The sequence below is a fragment of the Culex quinquefasciatus genome, chromosome 1, assembly GCF_015732765.1.
Source record: "Culex quinquefasciatus strain JHB chromosome 1, VPISU_Cqui_1.0_pri_paternal, whole genome shotgun sequence".
NCBI classification, from domain to species: Eukaryota; Metazoa; Arthropoda; class Insecta; order Diptera; family Culicidae; genus Culex; species Culex quinquefasciatus.
The window spans coordinates 48551458-48577952 of record NC_051861.1 but is presented as its reverse complement, the minus strand read 5'-3'; the positions used below and the strand labels follow the sequence as shown (position 1 = coordinate 48577952).

The 26495-nt window shown below is 39.7% G+C and overlaps 3 protein-coding genes across 3 annotated transcripts in view; 1 reads left to right on the top strand and 2 right to left on the bottom strand.

Moving 5' to 3' along the window:
* Positions 1-6225, bottom strand: part of LOC6034945 (probable G-protein coupled receptor Mth-like 5) — a 50087-nt gene extending 43862 nt beyond the window's left edge. Inside the window, exon 1 of the mRNA XM_001845154.2 lies at positions 5769-6225. The gene's annotated coding sequence lies outside the window, so the exon portion shown is untranslated. The remainder of the gene's footprint in view (positions 1-5768) is intronic.
* LOC6034950 (RNA helicase aquarius) overlaps positions 1-26495 on the top strand; it is a 128995-nt gene that overhangs the window by 47111 nt on the left and 55389 nt on the right. The window lies entirely within an intron of this gene.
* The window catches only part of LOC6034948 (probable G-protein coupled receptor Mth-like 11), a 45654-nt gene continuing 38156 nt past the window's right edge, over positions 18998-26495 (bottom strand). The window contains exons 4-9 of the mRNA XM_038249520.1: positions 26255-26333; positions 25516-25661; positions 20018-20162; positions 19703-19807; positions 19445-19620; positions 18998-19365 (exon numbers count right to left, since the gene is read on the bottom strand). Of these exons, the coding sequence (XP_038105448.1) occupies positions 19328-19365; positions 19445-19620; positions 19703-19807; positions 20018-20162; positions 25516-25661; positions 26255-26333 (689 nt within the window). The 3' untranslated portion in view covers positions 18998-19327. The remainder of the gene's footprint in view (positions 19366-19444; positions 19621-19702; positions 19808-20017; positions 20163-25515; positions 25662-26254; positions 26334-26495) is intronic.

The window sequence follows — 26495 nt, the reverse complement described above, 5'->3', positions numbered from 1 at the left end:
TCGTTTATTTGCACAAACTCGATAAATAAAATCGAATGAAATCTGCACCCAAGGTGGAAAGCATTATAATCCAGAAACTTTTACGATAAAATAAGAATCCCGCTCCGTGACAACCCAGGCATCCCACACCCTCACACTCTGTAGATCTGCTTTATCTCATTCAAACCCGACTGTGTAGAGGAGAAAAAGAAGAAAAAACAAACCTCCGGAAGTGACACACTTAAAGGAGGAAACTGCCTTCATGAGGCGACCGGGCCGAGCTCGTTATGATTGAACTTGGGGCGGCATAATACAAAAAAAGGGTTCCGTGGTGCGCGTCCTGCGGTGATGCTAGACGGAAGTGGCAATCTGGAACTCGTCACGAAACTTAATTATGAGAGTTCACAAATAGACACACGTTGTTCACAGCTGAGGCTGGCATCTTGAAGGTTGTGTAGGAAAAGAAGATTATGAAAAATATTTGAAAATATGTTTAAGTTTGTAGATCTGGTAATTGTTACTCGCGACATTCGACTTCGGTGGAAGCTCTACATTTTTTTTTTTGATGGAAGAACTTTCTAATCAGGAAAAGATACTGAGGTTCTGGCAACCCTGGTTAACTAGATAATTAACGGAACAATCCTAAGATATACCGTTATATTTTGTGGTGATTCTTGATACGTCAAAAAGCAACGTGCAGTAGCAGGATCTCGTTTATATGGATAAAAGGTATTTGTAAGACAATCTGTTATTCTGGCATAACCTCTTAAGGTCGTAGAAGGTGTCTTTCACTTTTGGGACAATGACTGTCAATGATGGTTCTTGATTCAGGAGCTAGAAATAGTAAATTGATGTGAAAAAATAATCACTATATACAAAATCCTTTTACAAACAACACACTATTTTTGGAGAGAAACATTCTGAATCAAGATTTGAATGTTTTTTTAACAAGATTTTAGAAAGGAATCTGTCTTTATTACTCATTAGACAGAGTTCCTACGTCTTCAATAATTATGGCACTATGGCAAAGCATAAAGCTTCACCAAATTGGAATAGCTGATGGTAAAAGTACAGCTACATCCCCTAAAGCCGCCAACCTGCAGATGACTTCTTGGCAGATTTGTGACAGCGAGAGCGCTCAGGTGCGAGCTCCGGCTTACGTCATCATTTCCAGCTAAAGGAGAATTGATTCACCTGGATAACGTTGCGTGATCACACGTGCAGAGATACTTTACCTGTATGTAAACAAACGGCGCGGGGCCAAAGCCGGCACCAACACACCAGTACGTTGTGGCGTGCGCGCTCTCTGGTGCTCGGCATTTGTACTATATGCAAGCATATAAAATAAAAACAACGCGGAGCTCGGAATTTGCATAAATCCCCTACACGCTACACGAGTGTCCGACTGTCTGTCTGTTTGTCTGTCATGCCAAGCCAAGCAAGGAACGTCGAGAAGCAAATGAGAATTTTCTGCAATGTGATGTTACAATTTCCAAGTAATCAAATCTGTGCTCCAGCGAGCACCGCGCGTACCCGTATCACTATGGTGTGCATAAATCCGCGGATTAAGTTTTTTTATACGATCACATCTTCTCCGAGGCTCCCGGTAAAAGGTCGGTGGGGTTTTGGCTTGTACTCGCGCGCTTGCATCATCACACCCTGGGTGGCGCTTCTAGAACGTGTATCTGGAGCGACTTAAAATTGGGGCAATATAGAGTTTGGGATTCTTTAAGCGATCCAGTCAAAATACTTGATTAAAGCTGATTAAACTGTTTTTTGTGTCAGCAGTACTAAAAGTTTTAGATTTGCAGAACAGACAGACATTTGATTAAATTTTAAGATTCCCTGCAGTAAATTGAACGCTCTTACGATTCGTTCAATTTTAGTTAGGTCAAAATTGTTAAGTGAAACTTTGAGTAATGACTCATCTTTTCATTGTAAAATTTTCAGGCGCAATACGAACTGCAAGCATGTACGAGAGAAGTTGAATTATTTTGCGCACTTGGTGCCTCCTACATCGTGAACCCCTGACTGTGCTGTACCGGACGATGTGAAAATATTTCCGTCTATCAGGGATCTTCACGCGGTTGTGATTACCAACCAACGTGGATATATTTTATCTTAACTAGGGTTGTCTTCTAGTTTATTTCGAGAAATCATTCAAAGAAGCAAGTTTGAATCATTTTACACCAAAAAGCTATTTTTTCTATTTTCCAATAAGATACATGTTTGAATTTATATAGGGACCATCCATAAACCACGTGGACACTTTAGAGGGGGTATGGCGATTGTCCACGATCCATACAAACAAAGATTTTTGTATGGACAATTGTCCACGAAGGGGGGGGGGGGGGTATCAGATTCCCAAAAAAGTGTCCACGTGGTTTATGGATGGTCCCATAAGAAAAGCTTCATATATACAGAAGCTGATATTTGTTCGCACAATAAATTTCATCATTTTAAATAATGGTTGAACGCTTTATTTTATAAGGCTACATCCATAATCTAATAATATAGATTTTCAAAGTTGAGGTATTTTAAACAAAATGTTATAATAACGTTTAACAAACGTAAATTTTTAAGGACAAATCAACAGTATTTTTTCCAAAAGAAATCGGATTGTCAAAGCTCATGACTTAATGGAAAAGTATCTTAAATACCTTGAAAACTTTGAACTTATAATTCCGGAATTGAAATATTTTATAAATAATGCAGGGTGGCGGCCACCTCAAGAAAAACCGAAAAAAGTGCGAGTTTATTCCACTGAGAGAAAATTGTTCAAAATGGGAAATTCGACTGACAAAACGAGACAGTATTCTAAATTTTGTTAAATTTCGACAAACTTCTCTCAAATTATTTCAATAAGTTCTTTTCTCTATTAGCATATTATTCTAGTTATTCTAAAGGAATAATTCGGGAAAACTATGTTTGATTTCTTGTAATAGACTCAAGCTTTTTGCTTTAGATATTTTTTTCTGCTGAGTATCCCATAATATCTTTTTTGGGAATTTGTTATTTTTTTATTTGAAATAAATGTTAAATAAGATGCATGTTTTTCGATCAAATTTGCGTACCCATAGTTTTAAGAATCAAATTCAAAAAGTTTACACAGCCATACGATTTTTGATTTCCATAAATACAAAAAAAAAATCCGACAAATTAATTCTTTTCATTTTGTAATGTATTTCAATATTCACTTAAAAATAACAAGAAAATTAAAAAAAAACAATAATAATTTTAATAAATTTAAAAATAATGCTTGAATTGTATTTTAAAATTGTAACAAATTTTCTGATATTTTAAAAATCAATATTTTTAGAATTCTACTGCAAAAAAGTTGCTTTCAATACAAACAAGCTAGGTGATGAATAGAGACATTGAGAACACTTTGTTTACATCTACAAAGTAGGAGGCTGTTCAAGCACAACATGACTTTTTTTCTTACTGGTAAATGACCTGTTTTATAATCAGTAGTATGTGATTTATATTAGCTAGTTTTTGACATATTATTGCTGGAAAATTGTCACTTTTCGATCGGTTAGAAGAGATTTTTCTATTTTAATGGGCGACGAGGGACTGCGGCGAGGGTGCCATTCTACGATGTCGCAAATAAATTCTCTGGCTGATTTTGAAATCCTGCAGCACTTCCTGGTCCAGCGAAAAAACATCGTTAATTCTAGCGAAACTGATCCAACAAACAGAGATAATTTTCACTCACCCAGGTTTTCAAACGGAATCAAACAATAGAGACTGCTTCTGAATGGATACGACCGCATCGACTCCATAAACAACATCCATTCCTAATTATAAAAAATGACGATCTTGCCTTCAACTTTCTTAAGATTTCTTGACTTCAACTCCAGGTTCGGAAAAGCCACACCTTTTTCATTCTCGCAAAAAAAAAGCTATTTTTATTGATCGATAACTATACTCGCTAATTTTGGGGAGCAGTATATTGGTTCCACTTTGACGATTCAAAATTGAGGCCGCTTTGCGAACCACTATTCAGCACCCAGCAAACAAGGCGAGTAAAAATAAACAAAAAATAGTTCTTGTCGGTTTAAATTCGACTCTAATCTGAAAAAAATCGTATAAAAATGTGTGACTTTTTTCAGACGGTAACAGAAATTGATGGGCTGTTCAAAATCGCAACACGGTCAACTCAACTCAAAAAATTTAAAACATCTTATAAATAATTTCCCTTTTTATGTAAACATTAAAAAAGGTTATCGTTTTTAGACAGTTACATTTATATAAATTTTAAAATTTAAACCTTGATGTAATTTTCAAAATCAAAACGATTTTGTATTGATTTTGTGTAGGGCATAAAGATAAAAAAAAATCTGAAGCACTATGGAAATTGGCGGTTTACCTTGAAAACAGTTAAAAACGATTTTCCTTTCGTTTACAACTTGTACTTAAGATCTTTTTAAAGCCTTTTTGAGAAATAAAAATATTAAACCAAATGTATTTAATGTGAACCTGAAAAAACAATGTTTTTTGATGTAAAACATTTTCGAGGAAATTCCTTTTTGTCTCGGGAGAAAAACGGATAAAAACAGAAATTTGGATACCGAAATCTGGTGGCCACCCTGATTATGCAATTCAAGGCCTCCAAACGCATGTTCTGTAAACCTACTTCAAAAAATGTTTTATTATAATGTAGAAATTTGTCTAAATATCTTCATTAAAATCAAGTCATTTCAAAAAGGGTAAGGATGATTAGTTTTTCGAGCAAATTTTGTAAAAAATATTTGCAGTGGCCTAAGGTGAAAAATACTTGACCCGTACCGGATTTTAAAGACTTCTGAATAAAGCATTTTTTCCCCAATTCAAAAAAGACAATTTATAAATTTAGGATAAAAACACGAAACAAGAAATTATTTATTATGACAAAAGTGATCGATTTGACTGATTCGTTCACTGAAAGCAGCGTAAAAGAATAATAGCATGAAAACATTAAAATAATGGTTTTAAATTGAATAAATTTTAAAAATATCAATTTTGAAAAAACTAATCTGTGGACAATAGCAAAAATTTAGTCTGTTTTGTACAATCTTCTGAAAAATCAAATATACAAACGTTTTATCCAGCATTCATACTCAACTGCATTCCATTTCGATGCAAGACCTTTAAGGCACTTTGCAATTTGTTGACGCTGAAAAGTAAAAACCTGCAAAAACAAACCTACGTCGATAATCGCCAACGAACGAAAAACTTAAAACATTCCACCGGATCATACGAAGGCCATTCCGTTGACGTCGTCTTTGCCGACGATTATGACGATGGGGGCATTCCTAGTCGCGATTAATGCGATATTCGCCACATAATACATACTGACTGCGAGCAACAAAAACATCACCACTATCCAGAGCACCACCAACACTATATAAGGTTTCCGTTCTCGTTCTTTGACGATATTCTTGCCGGATTTCACTTCCACAACTTTGCTGGTTACGTCGATTATTGCCGGCCAGGCCTGGTATTGAGTGTTTTGTTCCTTCTTCTTTGCCCAACGAGAAAAGGAAACGTCAGAGCCGGTTATCCAGCGATTCCAGCGACGGGTCTGCGTTCTAATCCAGTTGAGAGATTTTCTTAACATTTTCGGAATAATATGCTTGTTGAGTGTTGACGTATCATTCCAGATTTCCTGAATACACAACACTCTCGTAACACCATAACAAGCAATCATTGAACATTGCTACACGCTTGGAGTGATTAATCGGGAAATCAAACCCAAACTCCCCTCCCCTGAATCACACTCTACCACCAGATGAGATGATCCTCACCAAAACATTTGACTGCTTCTGCTCAGCTTGGTGCAACACCACCCGACATGGTTTCCGTAGCTATAGGCTAATGCTACTGCTGTTGATGACTCTGTTGTCGTTCAGCGCAGGAAGGCACACACGCGGTTCAATTACACGACCATAAACATTACAAACACGTCGACGTCGTCATTGGTTGTGTTGGACCATTACCACCCACACCTCACTCATGCACTCCCAACTCCCGAAATCGTTGTTATCATTCGACGGCGACGACGACCTAGAGCGACGCAACGATGATGATGATGACGATGCTCGACGACTTTTTGTGCAAACGTGTAATGCACGACAGCAGTCAACCCCACACCGCCGAAAACCGAACCCAAACACTCCGACCGACCAACGAATGCAAACTGAATGGATCCGACCGGTTCCAAAGATTCAACACGATCGGTACAACACCTCTACCGTATTCCTACCTTACTTGGTGGGTTCACCTATAACTGCTGTTACACACACGTGTACGTGAGCTTACAATCACAAACTTCCATATAAAAAAAAACATCACAAAGCGAACACACTATACATACCTATAGACTCTCCACACAGTATAGACCTATACCAACGTGCCACACTTTGTGGAACATGATGAGAGAGAAGTTCAACCAACCGACGGCGACTCATCAGCTTTAAACGCTTTAATGTGGTTGTTATTGGTGCTAGTGGTGGTGTTTGTGGTGTGACGTTTGTGATGCTAGGTTGGTTAGTTTTATTAGTTTGCGTGTACACAAATTACCGGACGGACGACGGTGCGCCTCTGGAGTGAGTGGTGTTGTGGTGTTCAGTGGCAGTCAGTCTCGTAATGAGGGGTGATCGAGAATTTATTGAATGGTTGGGGCACGATTTCATTCAAATACGAGTTTGATAAGGTCCAATAAACCAAATTTTCAGTTTTTGCTTTGTGGGTGTTTTTAAAACCGCCTTGAGTCAGTGGTATCATATAAAAATTACTAATAAGATTTGTGCAAAGACTCCTTTTTTCTATTAAACGTGTTCACTCGTTGAAACAAACCGTGCAACTTGAACACTTAGTTCGTGGTTCCTAATTTCATGAACGCTTGTTCAAGATTTCGGGAACTAATTTTTCTTCGTGTGTCATTAACAAAGGCTGGCCACCAACACAACCTGCAGTGCGTGTAAGAGTGAGCCAGTGATGCCAAGAAACTTTCTCTCTAAATGCCACTTTTCGTGAGTTTTCGCTTAAAAAATCGTCACAAATGGCAGCTCTAGGCAGACAGAAAAGAGCGCTGAAAGAAAAAAGAACTCAGCCAATAATAGAAATTGTGTGGACTCTAGTGCATTATCGTTCTCGTGAAATTTTTTAACCAAATTGTGTATGAAAAGTTGCCACGTGCATAATTTTATGGTTTTCATTATAAAACTCAAAATTGAATTATATTGTTCTCCTGATATAAACTTATCAAATCAAAATCAAGAGGACATTTCTCCTTAACATATTTAACAAATCAACCTTATTACTCATTTCTTTTGATATGGTTCGCATACCTTCAATATTTCTGGCAAATCGGCTAGGACTGATAGAAAAACCAACGATAGTTCGCATGGAAGATTCAGACAATATTTCTATCACAATATCTAAAATCCAGCCTCCAAAAAGTGTATAAATAACACTTAAGTGCTGATAACTTTTGATAGGGTTGTAAGATCCTCGATTTTCTAGGATCATTTGGAAGGTCTTTCGATTATCTAACTAACGACTGCTCGCATGATGGACCCGGACATCATTTTCATTGAAATATCTGAGATCCGGCCTCCACTTACTTTTACTGCTCAGACAACCCCCGGGTCATGAGCTGTCTCCAGATGCGCTGCCACTGAACTCGGTCTTGGGCTGCTACTCTCCAATTCCGACTCGGGACTCCCACACTTCGAAGATCTTCCTCCACTTGGTCTAACCACCTTGCACGTTGCGCCCCCCTCCGCCGCGTTCCAGACGGCTCCGAATTAAACACCAACTTCACCGGATTGATAGTCTGGTTCGGTTGGCGCGCATCCAGCGCGTCCGGCATTCTCGCGACGTGTCCGGCCCACCTGATTCGGCCAGCTTTGGCGACTTTCCGAATGTTTGGCTTGCCGTAGAGTTGCGCCAGCTCGTGGTTCATCCTTCTCCTCCATACCGTGTTCTCACGCACGCCGCCAAAGATCGTCCTAAGCACTCGCCGTTCGAAAACTTCAAGCGCTTGCAGGTCCTCCTCGAGCATCGTCCACGTCTCGTGCCCGTAGAGAACGACCGGTCTTATCAGCGTTTCGTACATGGTGCACTTTGTACGCCGGGAAAGATGACCAGACCGTAGGGTCTTGTGGAGTCCATAGTAGGCACGACTACCGGTGATGATGCGCCTCCGAATTTCTCTGCTGCAGTTGTTGTCCGACGTAACCAACGATCCGAGGTACACAAACTCCTCCACGACCTCGAACTCGTCGCCGTCGATCGTCACGTTCGGTCCTATGCGAGCCCTAAGGGACTCGGTTCCTCCTGCCAGCAGATATTTCGTCTTCGCCACATTCACCTTCAATCCAACCTTCTCTGCTTCCCGCTTCAATTCGGTGTACCGCCTGGCCACCTCCTCGAACGTCCTGCCGACAATGTCCATGTCGTCGGCGTAGCAGATGAACTGGCTGGATCGGTTGATAATCGTGCCCCGCATGTTGAAGCCCGCCCGCCTCATTACACCTTCAAGCCCAATGTTGAAACAGAGGCCGGAGATACCGTCGCCTTGTCGCAGTCCCTTGCGCGATTCGATCGGGTCGGACATCGCCCCCCGAAATCTTCACGCTGCACCGTGCCCCGTCCATCGTTGATTTCACCAGTCTGATCAGCTTCCCGGGAAAGCCGTTCTCGTACATGATCTTCCATAGCTCTTCGCGATCGACCGAGTCGTACGCGGCTTTGAAATCGATGAACAGGTGGTGCGTCGGGATCTGGTACTCGCGACATTTTTGGAGGATTTGGCGTAGCAAAAAAGATTTGGTCCGTCGTCGATTTCCCCTCCACAAAACCGGCTTGGTACGGCCCAACGAAATCCTTTGCTCGCTCCGACAGACGACAGAAGATGATCTGAGACAGCACTTTGTAGGCCGCGTTGAGAATAGTGATGGCTCGATAGTTCTCACATTCCAACTTGTCCCCCTTCTTGTAGATCGGGCATATTACTCCCTCTTTCCACTCCTCCGGTAGCTGTTCTGTGTCCCAGACCTTGACAATCAGCCGGTGTAGACAGGCCGCCAGCTTGTCCGGGCCCATCTTGATGAGTTCAGCACCGATACCATCCTTACCCGCTGCTTTGTTGTTCTTCAGCTTCTTGATGGCATCCTTAACTTCCCTCATCGTGGGTGCTGGCTCGTCCTCGCCGTCCACCATACCGCTGACGTCGTTTCTCCCGTCGCCCTGGTACTCCGCCTCTGGGCCGTTCAGGTGCTCGTCGAAGTGCTGCTTCCACCTTTCGATCACCTCACGCTCGTCCGTCAAGATTCCTCCGTCCTTATCCCGGCACATTTCGGCTCGCGGCATGAAGCCAGTCCGGGATTGACTGAGTTTCTTGTAGAACTTACGCGTTTCGTTGGAGCGATACAGCTGCTCCATATCCTGGAACTCCAACTCTTCCAGGCGGCGCTTCTTGTCCCGAAAGAGATGGGTTTGCTGTCTTCGCAACTGTTTGTACGACTCCTTGTTCCCACGGGTGTTGCGCAGCAGCCTCCAATAAATGTATAAATAACACTTAAGCGCTGATAACATTTAATAGGTTTGTCGGATCTTTAATGTTCTAGGCTCATTTGGAAGGTCTTTGATTATCTTACTAACGACAGGTCGCATGATGAACCCGGACACCATTTTGATAGGGTTGTCAGATCTTCAATGTTTTGGGCTCATTGGAAAGGTTTTTTTAATACCTTTCTAAAAATGTATAACTGTTTCTTGCAAAATCCACCCTTTTTACAATCTTCCGGATTTACGCCAAAATCGTTTTTTAGCATAACTAAACTTGCTGATTTTAAACAGAGACCTATGGGACCCCAAGACGGATCGAATGAGACTAATACGGTCAAAATCCGTTCATCTAGTCAGGAGATAATCGAGTGACAATTTTTTGTCCACCCATCTACACACATCCACACAGACATTTGCTCAGGACATGATTCTGAGTCGATATGTATACGTGAAGGTGGGTCTACGAAGTCAAATTAATAAGTTCATTTTTCGAGCGATTTAATAGCCTTTCCTCAGTAAGGTGAGGAAGGCAAAAAGTGTAAAAATGTGAACCTGATGAATATTTCCCAGAAACAGATGTAACATTGCACATTATTTGGACACAGAATCTGTCATCATTCCTTGATGAATATTACCAAAATTTTACTTTCCGTACACAGAAAAAAAAGTTTAATTTTGGAATGTTGAAAATTTGGTAGGTTGATTATTATCTCTTTTTTTTTTTAGTAATATTACATAAAAAATGTGTAAATATGTGAACCTGATAAATATTCATCAAAAACTGATCAAAATTCTTCATTTTCTAGGGTAAAATTAATCATTTTTTGACACAAAATCTGTCACCATTTCCTGATGAATATTACCATCATTTATTTTTCCGTGTAATTACGACGAGTGCTGATAATAAATAATTTTTGCAACGGGTGCTCATTTTTGACAGTACCGAACTACTGAAACTTCTTACTTTTCCTATCATAAATATCAGAATCGAAAAGCAATACTTTTCGACACAAGGGCTGGAAAGTTGAACTTGACAACATGTATCGAAATGGTAGTTTATGCAACAAGTTGCAAAAATGATTTTTTTCAGCACGAGTCGTACGTTAATACAACGAGGCTCAATACGACGAGTGCTGAAAAGATCTAGTATTGTAACGAGTTGCGTACAATGTTTTTTTTTTGCGATTCGGAATAACAAATTTTGATTTGGATTTTTTCAGTTAAACGCTTGTTTACCCGCTCGAATGTTATTTGCTGTCAAGATAAATGTAAGACTTGACATTATCGATAAGTATTACTTTCGTTACAAGTACTAAAAAATTACTTTTCGCGACTAGTTAAGGATTTGTTTTAGCAATTTCATTGATATTTGCAAATTTGTGGCAGTAGCAAAACTGTAAGCATTTTGTGATACTTTATGTTTATGCTTGAAATTTAAAATTAAGTTTATTTAAGTTTTTTTTTTTATTTGAACCAGCCTAGCTTAACTTTTACAAATTTCCTAATTGTTGTCGATACATAGGTTAATATTGAAAATCTCATTCATACTCTAACATGAAAAAAACATAAATTATGTGTTTTACGCCCGCATTTAACATTGTTGACACACAACCCGAAATTGTTATGCAAGTTAAATTGCTTTTAATAAAGGTGCAGATTGTTCCCAATACAAATAATTTCTCATAAGTTTTTTTTTTAAATGACTTGATTTGTTTTCTAAATAAACAAATATAACGTAGAATCAATTTTATTTCAATGCTGCAGTCATAACATCAATAAAACGCCTTCAATTCTGCATTCTGCAGAGCTCATCGTCATGTTTATTCAATGTAAGCGTAAAGGCAACGATTTGAACGCAATGCAGACGGTGCTTGCAAAAACGGCAGCCATTTATCTTTAATTAACTGGTTCAGCTACAAAAACTCAACTGGCAGAAAACGGTAAATATTTTCCATTCACAGTCACATGAATGCACTCTGAAGTGCTCACTTTTCCAGAGTTTTCCTTCACTTTTTGCAGTACCCAGCATTAAAAAAACGAACAAACAACTAACGCATTTGCTGTGTATTTTCACTAACGCTCGACTGCGCAGCTCTGACAGCCTCGCGAAGAATGGTGAGGGGCAAATTCAAATGCAAACTTCGGTGTGGTGGCAGCAAGCACGTGATGTTGGTTCTGATGAAGAACCAGCTGTACCCGAACTGGTGCTCGTCCGTTAGGGCATGAAACTCGTGGTTAAGGTGCAGGGAAGTCTGCAGCAAACACACCGGTCCACGTGACTGTGTGTGTTTAGTTCTGTTGATCCACCACACAGGTATGCAAGGCACATTCGTACACATCACTGGTAAATACGACACCAGTCACTCATGTTTGTGGAACTGGGGCAGATGCGGTAATTACGTAACGATGGAATTTCTTAAACTCGTTTTCTTATATTTAGGCATTCGAAAATTGGTTGTAAGGTAACTTACCTTAATGCGTTACGTAATAAAAGTATAGTCCCCATAGTCAATCGGAAAGGACAACTGGAATGTAGTGAGTTCTGTTTTTTTGTTAACTAACGCTCATGGCACTCTCTATTCTGGACGGACGTGCGGAATGCGGCTGGAAATGTGTGGCAAAAACAGCAAACACTAGACATGAAAGGGACAAACGTAACTTGGTTAAACGGACCAGTAGCTGGTTGTTCAGAACCACAGCAAAAAAAAAAAAAGCCAGTTAGAAGACCATTTTACGCAACAATTTTTTGTTCAAATTGAATCGTATTTTGATTGAAAATAAACAAGGAACGACTTTTGATTAATTTTAAACTATGTGCACTGTTAGAAAGAATGATTCGTTCAATTTTATCCAATAAAATGTTTCTTTACCGTGAGTTCACTCCATTGCGAAGCACCTTAATCAACGACGACGGAGAAGGCTTTGGGTGGACAAAATTTACGCCCGACTATAAATTAAGGTTTCATTCACAAAACGGCACAGCACACACGGTTATGGTGCATAAAATACTTCAGCTGGGCGCATAAAATACCTCAAGTGTCAGTATCGAATTTTTGTGTGAGCCGCGGCTAAGAATGACGAACGCAATTTATGAGCATCCCCTCGGCTTGAGTACGCCTTAAGTTATACTGCATGGCTGCCGTTTGCGTTCTACATACTGAACAAGATAGGGAAGTTAGGGATCCTTTATTCTTCAATGTTGATAGACATTTTTTACCATACTTGGCTTCATAAAGTATAAAAATCTTCATTACAATCAGTGTTTACAAAAAGCTCTGTTAAATTTTAAAGTGTTCTAAATAGATAATTAGAGTTGTTTTTTAAACTATTTTTTCCACCTTTCCATACGGCTTTTGCTAGGTTTTTCCCCAAGAGCATTACACCGGCAAATTCCCAAAAATCGATTTACTGAAAAAAAACATAATATTTTCATAGCAAATATCATATTTCATTCTAAAACATTTTAACATCAAATTGCTCCGAATTTCACTTTAAATCAAAGCTGGGTTTTCAATAATTTTCTGCACTCAGTCGCCAGCCAGCGGCAAGTTAAGACGTGTTTTGCTCGTGTTGTCATCTCGCATGCTTGGAAGTTTTTGACAGATGGAGGTGGAGGAATCCTCCGAGGAGGAAGATTTTCGTCCCGTCCGCGGGAATCGGAAGCGGAAGAAGTCCAGCGAGGTCACTGGAATCGGCATCAAAGGAGAAAAAGTTGAGAAGACCCTGCTCAACAGCAACAAATTCAGCGCGCTTTCGGGCGATAAAAACAACAACAATGTCAGTCCAGCAGGAGGAGGGGACGCCCCGATGGTTCCACCAGTCGGCCAGTCGGCAGGTAAACAAAAGCAACCACCTTTTGTGGTGAAGAACACCACGGATTTTTACAAGCTCGTGGCGATAGTGGAATGTTGTAAACCTGGTTTCAAACCGATTTACAAACCAACCCGATTTGGAACCAAGGTGACCTGCTTCTCTGTCAAAGATTTTGATAAGTTGCAAGAGCTACTCAAGAAGAAGAAAGTGGAATTCTACACCCACGTTCGGCGGAGCGAACGAAATCATCGGGTGGTTCTTCGTGGTTTTCCAGATGAAATGAAAAAGGACGAGGTCAAGTACCTTCTGAAGAGGGATCTCAAGCTGGACGCGCTGGAGGTGCATATCATCAAGCGGAAGGAAAAGTCCACCGTGGACGAAACTCCGTACATTGTGGTCTTCCCCAAAGGATACACCAATCTGAAGAAGCTCTCTGCTATGAAAGTTGTGGCAAGCACTATCATCCGGTGGGAGGCCTACCGGAACAAGCGGCCGAACGTGACCCAGTGCAGGAACTGCTTGCAGCTGGGTCATGGGACCAGGAACTGTCACCTGAAAGGGAGATGCAACAACTGTGGGGATCCCCATAAGACGGACGAGTGCAAAGTCCAAGAAGACGAGCCGAAGCGGTGTGCCAACTGCTCTGGTGCCCACGAAGCCACGGACCGCAGCTGCCCTAAGCGTGCGGACTTCATCCGGTGGCGCCAGCAGGCGTCGAAACCGAAACCGCCGGCAAGGAAGGCGGAGAAGCAGAGTCCAGCAGTTCCGGCGTTCACGCCGGCGGAACATCGAAGGATCGCCCTCGCCCCGCAGGAAAAAGCCAAGGAAGCAGTGGCTCTTGAGACGGTGGAGCCACGAAGGATGAAGCCGGGGAGGTGCTCTACAGTTCGGCTGAGCTGTGGGGCATTTTCTCCGAGTACATCGGCAGGTTCAAGACCTGTAAGACCCGCTTGGATCAAGTAACCCTGGTCAGTTAAACTCCAGAAATGGTCGATAAGTATTTTAATCAGTTTTGAGTTATTTATGCAGTTTGTTTCGAAATCATGTACACTTTCAAAACTCAAACAAACCGATGATTTTAGCTAGAATTGTGATTTTTTTTCTGGAAATAGAAATATGACAAACTTTTTTTGCATCTTTCTCAACTTGTTGTCTTTGCATATGGGACGTTTATTAGAACATGGGCAGTGCAGCTGTTTTAGTAAAATCTAAATGGTGTATTCAGAACAATCAAATCAAAATCAAATCAAATCAAATTATAAGCTCTACAGCATTGCCTTGGCATTCTCGATTGCGAGATTCCTACTCGAAACTAAGTGTTCGAAGGCTTGATTGTTGAGGCAATTGCAAACCTTTTTTACACCTTAGCTTCCATCCATCCCGGAATTCAAACTGACGACCTTTGGATTGTTAGTCCAACTGCCTACCAGCGACTCCACCGAGGTAGGCCCCAGGGAGACGACTCCTACACCTGGACTGAGCTATCGACCTAACCCTAAAGGTTAGACCGGGCCAACATTTACTTCCCCATCCGACGGAAGGCGTGGTCAGACAAATCTCGTCTCGAAAAATGCCACCGGGACCGTTTGGGATCGAACCCAAGCCGACTGGGTGAGAGACAATCACGCTTGCCCCTACACCACGGTCCCGGCACAATTCATAACAGCCTTATGAAAATTCGATTTAATAATTTACATTTATATTCAATTTTTTGCCATAATTTTCATGTTCCCAAACCATTTGTGTAGTTTTTATACAGCAATTGAGATGCAAAATCGATAATCTTGATTTATTTGACTTTGTGACGTAAGTGCCATTATGAAGAAAGCATTTTTAATCAACTGCATTTGTACGTCAAAATTGTTATTTTTTATTGGTTGGACACCATAATGTTAATTATTCAATATACCCTTCTAATGAAGAATACCTGGCAACACCTCCAGAAATTTTTGTTTATGCATCGTTGGATTTGTTAACCATGAATTTAAAACAGTCAACAAGTTGAAGATCTGACAAAACTGTCATGTGATAGTGAGGCAAATTTAGAATGATAAAACTATTCAGTCACACATTCTTCTAAGACGTTCCTTCCGCTCAGCGACTTAATCAAGCGATGCAACTTGCTTGTCTCAACAAAATTCGGCTTATTTCTATCGAAAACAATCAAAAAGAGAACAAAAAATGACACGATCGCTATAAAACATGCAAGTAAAAAAAATGTCGACGCAATTTGATTTAATCTTCAAACAATGTAAAAATAATGAATCTTCCCTCTTTCTTCCAGAAAGAGTATAACATAAACTGTTTATTCATTAAACTTATGCATATATCTGTGTGTATGTGTGTTGCCGAAATTGGCACTTAGTTTTTTCTAGCACAAGCTGTACCGATTTAGACCAAACCGATCAAATTTTAATTGATTTAAGGTCCCATAGATCGAGTTAAAAAAATAGTTTCGATATGGGTCATTCCATCTGAAATTTGAAAATTACCATCTCCGATTCTGCTAAAATTTGGCAGAACTGTTAAGACTATCAAAACATACAAAAATCTCGAATTTCATTCAAATCGGACCACCCCCCCATTTTTGTACCCTCCCAAAAAATCCTCTTTTTGGCGATTATTGAGTGAAATCCCTATCTTCAAACGACGATAACTCAGGAACCACAAATCTCAGAAGGTCGGTATTAGACTAAATTTTGAAGGAATCCACTTCCGTGATCAAAACTTAGATCTAAATATTTTTTTCTACCTGTATTGCGCAATTGAAAACTTTAAATGGCCGTATCTCAAAACAGCCCTAATTATTTTTTAAATTTGATCTCACCATCGTATTCCCCGTCCGATTTTACATAAGAATCACTTATCGACAGAACGATATCGTTCCACAGATATCGAATTTTAAAGTTTTGAGTATTTGAGATTACCTAAATTAGCTACACTCGCCGCATATGCAGAAGCACTCAGTCGTGCTGATCAATAATTACTACCTGGTGTTCTGTAAGCTGAATTATTTTTATAATTTTATACGATTTTGAGATAATCAATACCTTGAACAATCTATTTTTTGTTTAAGGAATATTTATTAGGTAATTTTTATGCACTGTTTTTCCTGATCACAGTCATTGAACCATATTAAGTAAAATTTTAACTTTTAATATTTATTTGCAAATGCTACAACGTTTTCACAACATATTTAAAAAAATTCTATTGTTTTCATATTTTTCTTAATTCCATATTCCTTCCCACTTTATCAAATTATTTCTTTTATTTGAAGTGAGAACAAATGTAGAGCTGGCTGTAGTAGATGAAATAATTCTCATGGGTTCTAGAGCTTTTGCCATGTGCGGTAGTGAAATAGTGCATTTCAGCAAAAAACAAAAATCTGCCTTACGGTTTGAATGATTGAGCATATTAAACCGATCTTTATATTGTGAGCCAGTTTCATCTGAATAATTGATGTTTTTTATCAATTCTGGTACATTTAATTTCAAAAACAAAACCATACACTTCTGATACATGTGGACAGCACCTGTATCGTCTTCCAAGATTTCGAAATGGTTGACAAACAAAAAAAGATTATTGTTCGGACGGTGTCGAAATCAACTTCACCGAATATGATCTTAATCAGATAATAAATCCGATTAATATTTGTGATTTTCTTACATTTTTCAGTTTTATACTGTCCAGAAATCCTCCTCCTTAATCATGCTTCACGAGAGTATTATTCATGTTGATTCATAATTTTTAACACGATAATTTATTATTCACTTTTTCTAACGTGTTACTTACAAGATCAATTGCAATTTCCTGCTAGCTCTGCTGGAATTCCATTCTGCCCTGTATTGCGTGTCGTTCTTGCTCTGTTCTGTGGGCTAGCACACAAGTTCACCGTATACTATTTTTTTTTAATTTAAGATTATGCAGCAGTTTGCTACAGTGGTGTACATTCATTTTTTGTTTAATTTGATAATGATTTTGGGGTGAAATCTTATTTCAATAAATAACCAGGTAGCAGTTATTGATCAGCGCGCCCGAGTGCTTCTAGCAGATGCGGCAAATAAAGCAAATACAGGGAATCTCAAATACTTAAAACTTCAAAATTCGATATCTCTGGTCAAATTTAAATAATAAATAGGGCTGTTTTGAGTTACGGCAATTTAAAGTTTTCAATTGCGCAATACAGGTAGAACAAATATGTTAATCTGAATTTTGATCACGGAAATGGATTCTACGTCCAATTTTATTCAAAATTGAGTTTAATATCGACCCTCTAAGACTTGTGGAGCCTGAGTTATCGTCGTTTGAAGATAGGGGTTTCACTCAAAAATCGCCAAAAAGAGTATTTTTTGGGAGGGTACAAAAATGGAGGGGGTGGTCCGATTTGGATGAAATTCGGGATTTTTGCATGTTTTGATAGTCTTAACAGTTCTGCCAAATTTGAGCAGAATCGGAGATGGTAATTTTCAAATTTGCATTTTTTCTTGCACACTTCAGGTGGAATGACCCATATGTAGTTCAAAAAATATGTATTCAAATGTGTATCGCATGTATCGCATTTGTTAGATGCATGAACCTTCCAAAAGAATCCAAAAAATTGAAGAAGGCAACCCTGCATCAAGTTATGTTTTTTTAGTAATATTTCTGTAGTTTTTTTTTAAGCCGGATCTCACTTATCTGTTCAAAAACATTATCCGGATCTATTATAACCTATACCTTCCAAAAGAGTCTAAAAAATCAAAGATCTGGTAACCCTGCCAATAGTTTTTGACACTAGATCTTAATTGAACTCAGTTGATTCCATACCTGAATACCTTGATTTCTGCACACTTTGTTTCCAAAAAGTTTAAAATCCAGATGATAATTATTTCCGGATCTTTTGTGTGACTTTTATTTGGTTTAGAGTGTTTAGAGATTTCTTGGGTTAAAATGTAGGTATTTCATGGGTCGTTTTCTGTCGTTCCACCTCGTGATTTCTTCCATGTACTAACCAATCAAATACAGAATGGAAACGGCCATCAGTTCGACGCTTTCGTGCTATCATGTCGCGCCCGCCATTTCGACGTTCCGAGAAAAACGAACCTTGAATAAGCAAAAACGAGAGCACGCAATGTAAACAATAAAAAACACGTTTTGTTTGGTTGACCATTCTGAGCATTGCCCCTAAGTTTGGTTGTATTTGGTTGCCGGAGTCCCGAGTTATAATTACACATGTTTACGGTAGTCTCACTTGTACGTGCGTCAAACGCATCCTGACCTGAAATCCCTTTGGCCAATTGTCACACTTACCTAAATTTTCAGGGAGTGACAAGATAGCACGACAAGATTGAAACTTCTTTCATATGAAAAGTGACAAAAATCCGCGGAGCTTTTTTGGTTTTTATTTAATATCTCAGGATTGAAATCGAATTTTAGGGATCTGTGAAGGTCAAAATGTGAGGCATTGTGAGCTGCACAAAATGGCGTTCTTAACTCAATTTGGCCCAAAATGCACGTACGACAAGTTAGCACGACGGCGACGAGGTGTGTTGATCTAAGCTGGGGATTGAACTCTCGTCTTTCTCGTCAAACTCGACTCAAACACATTTTTATTTTAAATTTTGGGAATCTGTTCACTCCGGCAGTGCTGTAGCCTCTTAATGATGGCTAAAATCGTACAATTTATTTCGGTTTTCTTTTATCAACGTGAAATTATCCTGTAAACGGATTTATTAGATGAAAGCAAATGGTAAAGCAGTGCTATGAATTCAGTAAATATGATTGAAGAGAAACTTTGAAGGATTTTCTTTGGTAAAAAGTCTACTCTTAGTGTCATCAGTGTATGACTAACTCGAAAAATACCAAATTCTGTTAATTTCGAAGTTTCTCCCTGCTTTATGTTGTTTCAACAACTAATGTTATTTCAACTTTTACTAGCCTAATTAAGTACAACTTCTTCAACACGATGTTTATTGTTTCACAAAAAAGTGCTCCTCGCTTACTTTATGATTAAATCATACTTGGCGTATTCTCGACCTGAAACGAGATAGGAAAAAAATACGGTCACAAAAACAGAAACCCATTAAACTCGCCTCACTTTTCTCAAGTGGCTCACCGTCGTCGGCCGCTAGCTGCTCCTGCTCGTCGTCCCGCAGCTCGGACCAGCTGGCCGGCCCTCGGAAGCACAGTATCCGCCGACCGGACAGTTCCCGCTTGATGCGCTGCCGCCACACGATCAGCACCAGGAAGATCAGCACGCCGTGCAGACAATTGATCGAGTCTATGAGCAGCCTGCGTGTTTCAAGTGGAAAATCAAGTGGACGTTTAGGTTTGAGGGAATCAGATGGTTTTGTTTTCAAAGGGCGAAACTTACCAGAACCATGAACGGTGTGTGTGGCCCTCCTCGACGTGGAACGAGATAATTTCGAAAATCCAGATCAACCCGGCCAGTAGAAATAGCTTCAAGTAGAGCATGCATCTGGGGAGGAAAGTGCAGATAACATTATTCTTCAGTGGAGTTGATTACTTGAACTCATATGCAATACGAGGTTCGACTGTACAACGATACAACGGTGACGTTGGAAAACTTGAAAATTTCATTTGTCAACACACGAAAGAACCGACTAATTCCGAGATAGGCCGAATTAGGACCAAAGAAACCTGGTGGGGATGGTGCGAGCATACTCACTTGTAGCGTAGTGCCTTCTTCCGGTCCGGGCTAATGTCATCGCCGCTCGTGTGCAGATGATAGCTGGTCCATACGAAGAGGAAGATGTTGATGCTCAGCATGATACTGAGCGGCAGATACACGAAGAAGGACTGCTCCCGTTCCGCTGCAATGAGTGGCGGCTTAAGTGAGGCAAAAGAAGCAATTGTGGGGGTAGGGGCGGACAAAAAAGTGAGACTTCCTCCGGTGAAATGGACGCAGCAAAGTTCGGAACGGAACGAAAGACGTGGGTGCGCGCGCCAGGGAAATGGTTGTGTAATTGAATTGCTCCAGCAGCCAGCATATTGGGTTGATGTAACAATTTACCCTTGGCAGGGATGTAACTGGGGAAATCATCGATCATTCTGAAGGGTGGGCGAAGTCGAGTGAGTTAAAAAGTGTTTGGTCTGTTAAATCAATTCTTCATGTTTTGGGGTTATGTTTTTCGATCATAGTTTAAAGCCTAGAATCAAAAAGGGGAGCGGCCGTGGCTGACTGGTTACGGTGTTCGCTTTGTAAGCGAATGGTCCTGGCTTCGATTCCCATCTGCTCCCAACGAGAAAGTATAGGAAATATAAATCTTGAAACTCTGAACATGAACGAAAAATCAAAGTCGCTCGAGTCGGGGTTCGATCCCCCGTCCTTTGGATTGGTAAGCAAAAATGCTAACCACTATGCCATCGCGACTTGGTGAGCTATAACTGGAATTAGGAATACTGTTGCTACCAACTATATACGCGCTGGGTCCTTATCCATTTGACAAGGGTTCGGAAGTTCTAAATAACGTTTGAACCCGATTGGTGCAAACGTTCTTCAGGGCGGGGCTTGTCGATAAAGCTGAAGTACCTCGCGCTCGGCTAGCCAGCGTAGAAATGGGTCACCGAAGCTCGGCAGAGCTAACACCTTCCAAATGCCTATGCGAGTTATTTGCACGTATAGAATGTAGATCTAAAAAAAAAATACATGGAAACAACTCAATTTGTAAGAAGCGGCCGCGTGGTCCCGTTTGGTTGGTTGCACACACACACACATAGTTTAAAGCCTAGAATCAAAAAGTCAAGGTTGAAAGATTGGATATACATAATTTTGCATTTTCTATCAAGACTGCGAAGCCCGGCGTTTCATTGGTTCCAGTATGTGAGGTCATTATTTTGTAGAAAATATGTACTCCTGGAGATAATCAGAGTTTGTTTACATCCGTAAGAAAAAAGTGTTCCGAATTTGTGGATTTCAAGGGTCAATGTTTTTCTTTAAAAATTTGATATTAAACGAAAAAATGAACAGCCGGTCTATACATCAATCGAAAGATCCCAAAAAAAGCTTTCACATGTAGGTAAAAGCGAATCATTATGTTCAATTATCGATTTGCTATGATTTTTTGAACATTGGCCGATCTGTAAACTGTTCCGAATATGAGGGATGACTGTAACTGAACTGTCAAAAATCAAAAGACATGTCGTTTTTTGCGGATGTAGGTACTTCTCGAATCTTCAATAACCCATGTAGAAAAACAATCATTTTCAAATTATGTGTTTTTTAAATTCAATTTTCTACATAGTCTCTAGTTTGCACCGCCCCACCGTCACGAAATATCAAAAAATGGACCTCGGATTCGTGAGAAGGGTCCAAAGTTACCCCATAGAGTAAAATTTCGTGAAGTTAGGAAATCAAAAAGGGATCGGGTCCACTTTTCTAATGATTTTAATAGGGGTTTTGAGAAAAAATATCCGGATACCAACGGATATCGGATAATTATCCGTCTATACGGAGCTCCGGATTTTGGATATCCGGATACATTCAAAGTCCCAGCTCTAGTGCCCACCCGCAGTTGCCACTCCGTTATTGATCAGGACCTCCATAGGTTACATCCACGAGCCGTGGAAGATGGGTGGGAGCTATCTTTCCTCGCTTCGCAACTTCTCAAAGGCCCCTATCATGCCGATCAATACCGGCGCCGGCCACGACCAGTGGTAGGGTCACGGGGAAGTGGATGGGAATGTTAGTCCGATACTTGAGTGATAGAGATCGACTGCATCTCCGACAAAGTATCACATGAGTTTTGAAGGGATTAGTAGATGGGTATGAGGTCAGGATTCACGAGTGACAGTGATGTGACCATCGGTTATTTTTCGGTTATCGGTGTTTATCGGTTAAAATGTTTAAATCTTAGACAGCCGGCTGCGGATAGATAAATAATTGATTATTTAAAAAGCCAACCGAACAGTAGTGCTATGGGCAGGACTTATCAGTATATGTTCACTGTTTGTACAATTAAGATAACGCGAGCAAATTTCAAAAATAGTAAATAAAATACGCTTTACCCTTCATAAAATCGATAGTTTGATGCGTTAATACTAAACTGCCAGTTGGAATAATTTATTACGATCAACGAATATAAAGAATAGAAAACAGGACACCACCTAACCGATTGTAATGAAATTAAAACAATAACTTAAACGAACTAAACCGGCGGCGTGCCTTCCAATCAACGATGATAAAAGAAGGTCCCGCTACTCACAATCGAATCAAAAAATTCAAAAAAACGCGCGATTATGGTATATCCTAAATGTCAGCGTGTCTTTCGTTAAACGATTCTAAAGAAATGAGTTTTTCACCGTGAAAATTTACCACATTATTTGAAAAATAATTGCACAATTCACCCGACGCCGTACCTTTTGATCAACGGTAATATAGGAAGGGCTGTTAAAATCACAAAACAATTAATGTAATCTTAACTAAAGCACAACAAAATTTAATATTTGAAAAAAAAAAACGCTCGAAACACGTATAATCCTGCAAGGCGTTAGTCATCGTATAAACCTTCCTTGGGCTTATACGAACCCAACGCAACAAAGATCCGACCTCGATCCGACGCTCCGTATTGATCTGATTCTCTGAATTCTGAAAATTTCTTCAAACAAATAGGAGGCGAAAAACATATTTTGTTTACTCAAATTGAAAGTTTCATGCAAAAAACTCAAAATCGATTGTAAACTATCCAGAAAAGATTGCGTAACGCTTATTTGTGCATTTCCAATAAAGAAAGACTTTTTCATATTATAACAAATTTTAAATACTGGAACCACATATCAGCAAAAGAAGTAAGCTCTGAAAAAAAGGTGTTCACGAGTTGATTTTTTTTTGTGAAACATAAATGTTACGGTAGCATAACTGTAATCTTTTTGCGTTACCTTTTGTTTCAAAATTTTGAAAATAAGGCTTGTAAAATGTAGTTTTTTTTTTGCTATCCTGAGTACTATCCTCTCGTAATTATCAATATTCTGAATTTTATTGTTTATTCGTCAAGCTTATGTAGACTACTTACAATTTTCTTACATACTAGATATTATTTCTATTGTACATAAAATTGTACATAAAATAGTATTGGGTAATTCTCTACCAACTCACACGAAATTGGCAAAAGTTGCCCCGACCCCTCTTCGATTTGCGCAATACTTTGCCTTAAGGGGTAACTTTGTCCCTGATTACGAATCCGAGGTTTGTTTTTTGATATCTCGTGACGGAGGGGCGGTACAATCCCTTCCATTTTTGAACATGCGAAAAAAGAGGTGTTTTTCAATAATTTGCAGCCTGAAACGGTGATGAGACAGAAATTTGGTGTCAAAGGGACTTTTATGTTAAATTAAACGCCCGATTTGATAGCGTACTCAGAATTCCGAAAAAACGTATTATTCATCGAAAAAACACTAAAAACGTTTTAAAAATTCTCCCATTTTCCGTTACTCGACTGTAAAAAAATTTGGAACATGTCATTTTATGGGAAATTTAATTTTTAGAGTGTAACAATGTTCTACAAAGTTGTAGAGCAGACAATTACAAAAAAATTGATATACAGACATAAGGGGTTTGCTTATAAACATCACGAGTTATCGCGATTTAACGAAAAAAAAAGTTTTGAAAAAGTTACATTTTGCGTTTCTCTTTGTTTCGTCGTCCGTGTCTGTCGCGGGTGACCATGAACGGCCATGATCGATGACGACCAACTTTTTCAAAACTTTTTTTCGTAAAATCGCGATAACTCGTGATGTTTATAAGCAAACCCCTTATGTCTATATATCAATTTTTTGTAATTGTCTGCTCTACAACTTTGTAGAACATTGTTACACTCTAAAAAATAACCCTGCAAAGTTAGAAAAAACACGAAATTTTAAAATGAAAAATTTTGTTCTAAATGAAAAAATGACCCTTCTGGGTCAATGCAGATCCAAAAAGTACATTAAATTTCCCATAAAATGACATGTCCCAAAATTTTTTACATAAGAGTAACGGATTATGGGAGAATTTTTAAAACTTTTTTAGTGTTTTTTTCGATGAAAAATACGTTTTTTCGGAATTTTGAGTACGCCATCAAATCGGGCGTCTAATTTTACATGAAAGACCCTTTGACACGAAATTTCTATCTTATTACCGTTTCAGGCTGCAAATTATTCAAAAAACACCTCTTTTTTTGCATGTTAAAAAATGGAAGGGGTCGTACCGCCCCTCCGTCACAAGATATCAAAAAACAGATCTCGGATTCGTGATCAGGGACAAAAGTTACCCCATAGGACAAAGTATCACGCAAATCGAAGAGGGGTCGGGGCAACTGCTGTGTGAGTTGGCGGAGAATTACCCTATTGTAATAAAATTCTCTCAGTACAGTACGAGGTCGTTTTACTCTCGGTGTGATCAACGATCAATTGTGAATGCGTAAACATGTTGATTTATTGTTGTGAAACCATTTCGAACCAGTAAAACAAGTTTAAATCTTCCCATATAACTCTGTGGCGGTCATTGTGTTCTCACAGGGAAGTTAATCTTGTTAATCTTTTGTTTTTATTATCGATTCCAACCAACATTATTTGAAATTTCAATTAACTTTATACCACATGTTCACCTCACCACTAAATAACCGGTAATAACGTGGCCTGCACAACAAAGTGGCTGCTTGTTTCCGTGACGAATGTTCAGACGCCACCGTTTTTAATTAAATCAACTTTTGTTGTGCTCAATTTGTTACGACCACTAAAAATAACGCCTCAGGTCAATTTAAATAGAGCATTGCATGCAACGCAGTGAGGATACATGTCAAAAAGAATTCTAAATACAGAATGAGTTAGAAAACAGGAACAGTTTTGTAAAAGGATCTAACGATTCCAAGTTAAACTTGATAATGTGCACAAAACAAGTAACTGTTCAGCAAAACGGTGGTGTGCAAACACGTTAATTCCTTGCGCGATAATGAAGCACATTCAGCTTGCTTTCACCCAATTACCCAACCTGCGGGTGGTGGTGCTGGTTAGTTCTGTAATTACTGTGTTTAAAGCCAAGTGAGCTTGTGGCTTGAAACTTTACCGCCGTCCGCGTACCGCTTCCGCGATATTAACCCTGGCGAGGCATCTTCCGTTCCGTATTTGACTCTGTTTTTGTCCCAACCCTCCCTCCCCATTTGGCATGCAAATATATGTGGTCGTCCTTACAGTTGAACCAGCAGGATCCCACCCCGAAGGTCGTGTTCATCATGTGATAGACGTACACCATTGCCGTTAACGTGAGCGCCACCGTGTGTGCGTAGATGTGGTTCAGGATGTACCAGGTTCGCTCCCTAATTTTCCACCGTCGTGCGCTGAAATGGGGAGGTGAGAATAAAGTTTTTGGGGAAACAATATTTTTGTTATTTAAGTTGGGGAAAATAAAACGCTTATCTGTATGTGAACAGACTTGCGAGGTAGGGTAGGTGACTGTGTTCTGGATTTTTGTTGATTTTGTACAACAAGGTCAAAGTAACAAGTAAAACCTTACATCCCGGAATGGTTCTGACTCAGACAAACGAAACGAAACTTCATTACTTAATGTGATGGATCAAAAACCGTAATTTCAATCGAAATTTGAACAAATTACAGTTCTGGTATGGCGTCACGTATGTTTGTCTGTGCCACTCTCAGCTCAAAAGAGGAGGAAACCTTTGCGGTACGTCTTCTGTTGACAGTGTCCGCGCGTCAACCCACGGCGAGTGGACACAAAGCCTTATCGAGTGTGGGCATCACGTCCACCAGTGCTGAGAGATATGAATTTCACCCTCGGGGGATTCGCGCGAGCACGTCACTTTTGACGGATGATTGCGGCCGTGGTCACCACACACGTGAATGGGTCATCGTTTACCTTGCGGTGAAAAGAACTCGAAGAAGCAAGCAAGCAAAAAAAAATCTCATTACTCACACTGTCAACTTCCAGACGTTGGCCATCACCATGTTGAGCCAGGCAAAGTAGCTGATCAGGAAGAAGTACATCGGGAAACCTGCGGAGGTGACGAAAGACGAACGTAAGTGTGATGGTCCGGAAATGAATCAGTATCCTTCAGAAATGATAGACGATGAGTTGCGTTAAGTCTGCTTCTACGCGTTTGAAGCATATGAAACCGTGTTGAAACACGTGTTTGCAAATATGTACCACCAAAAAT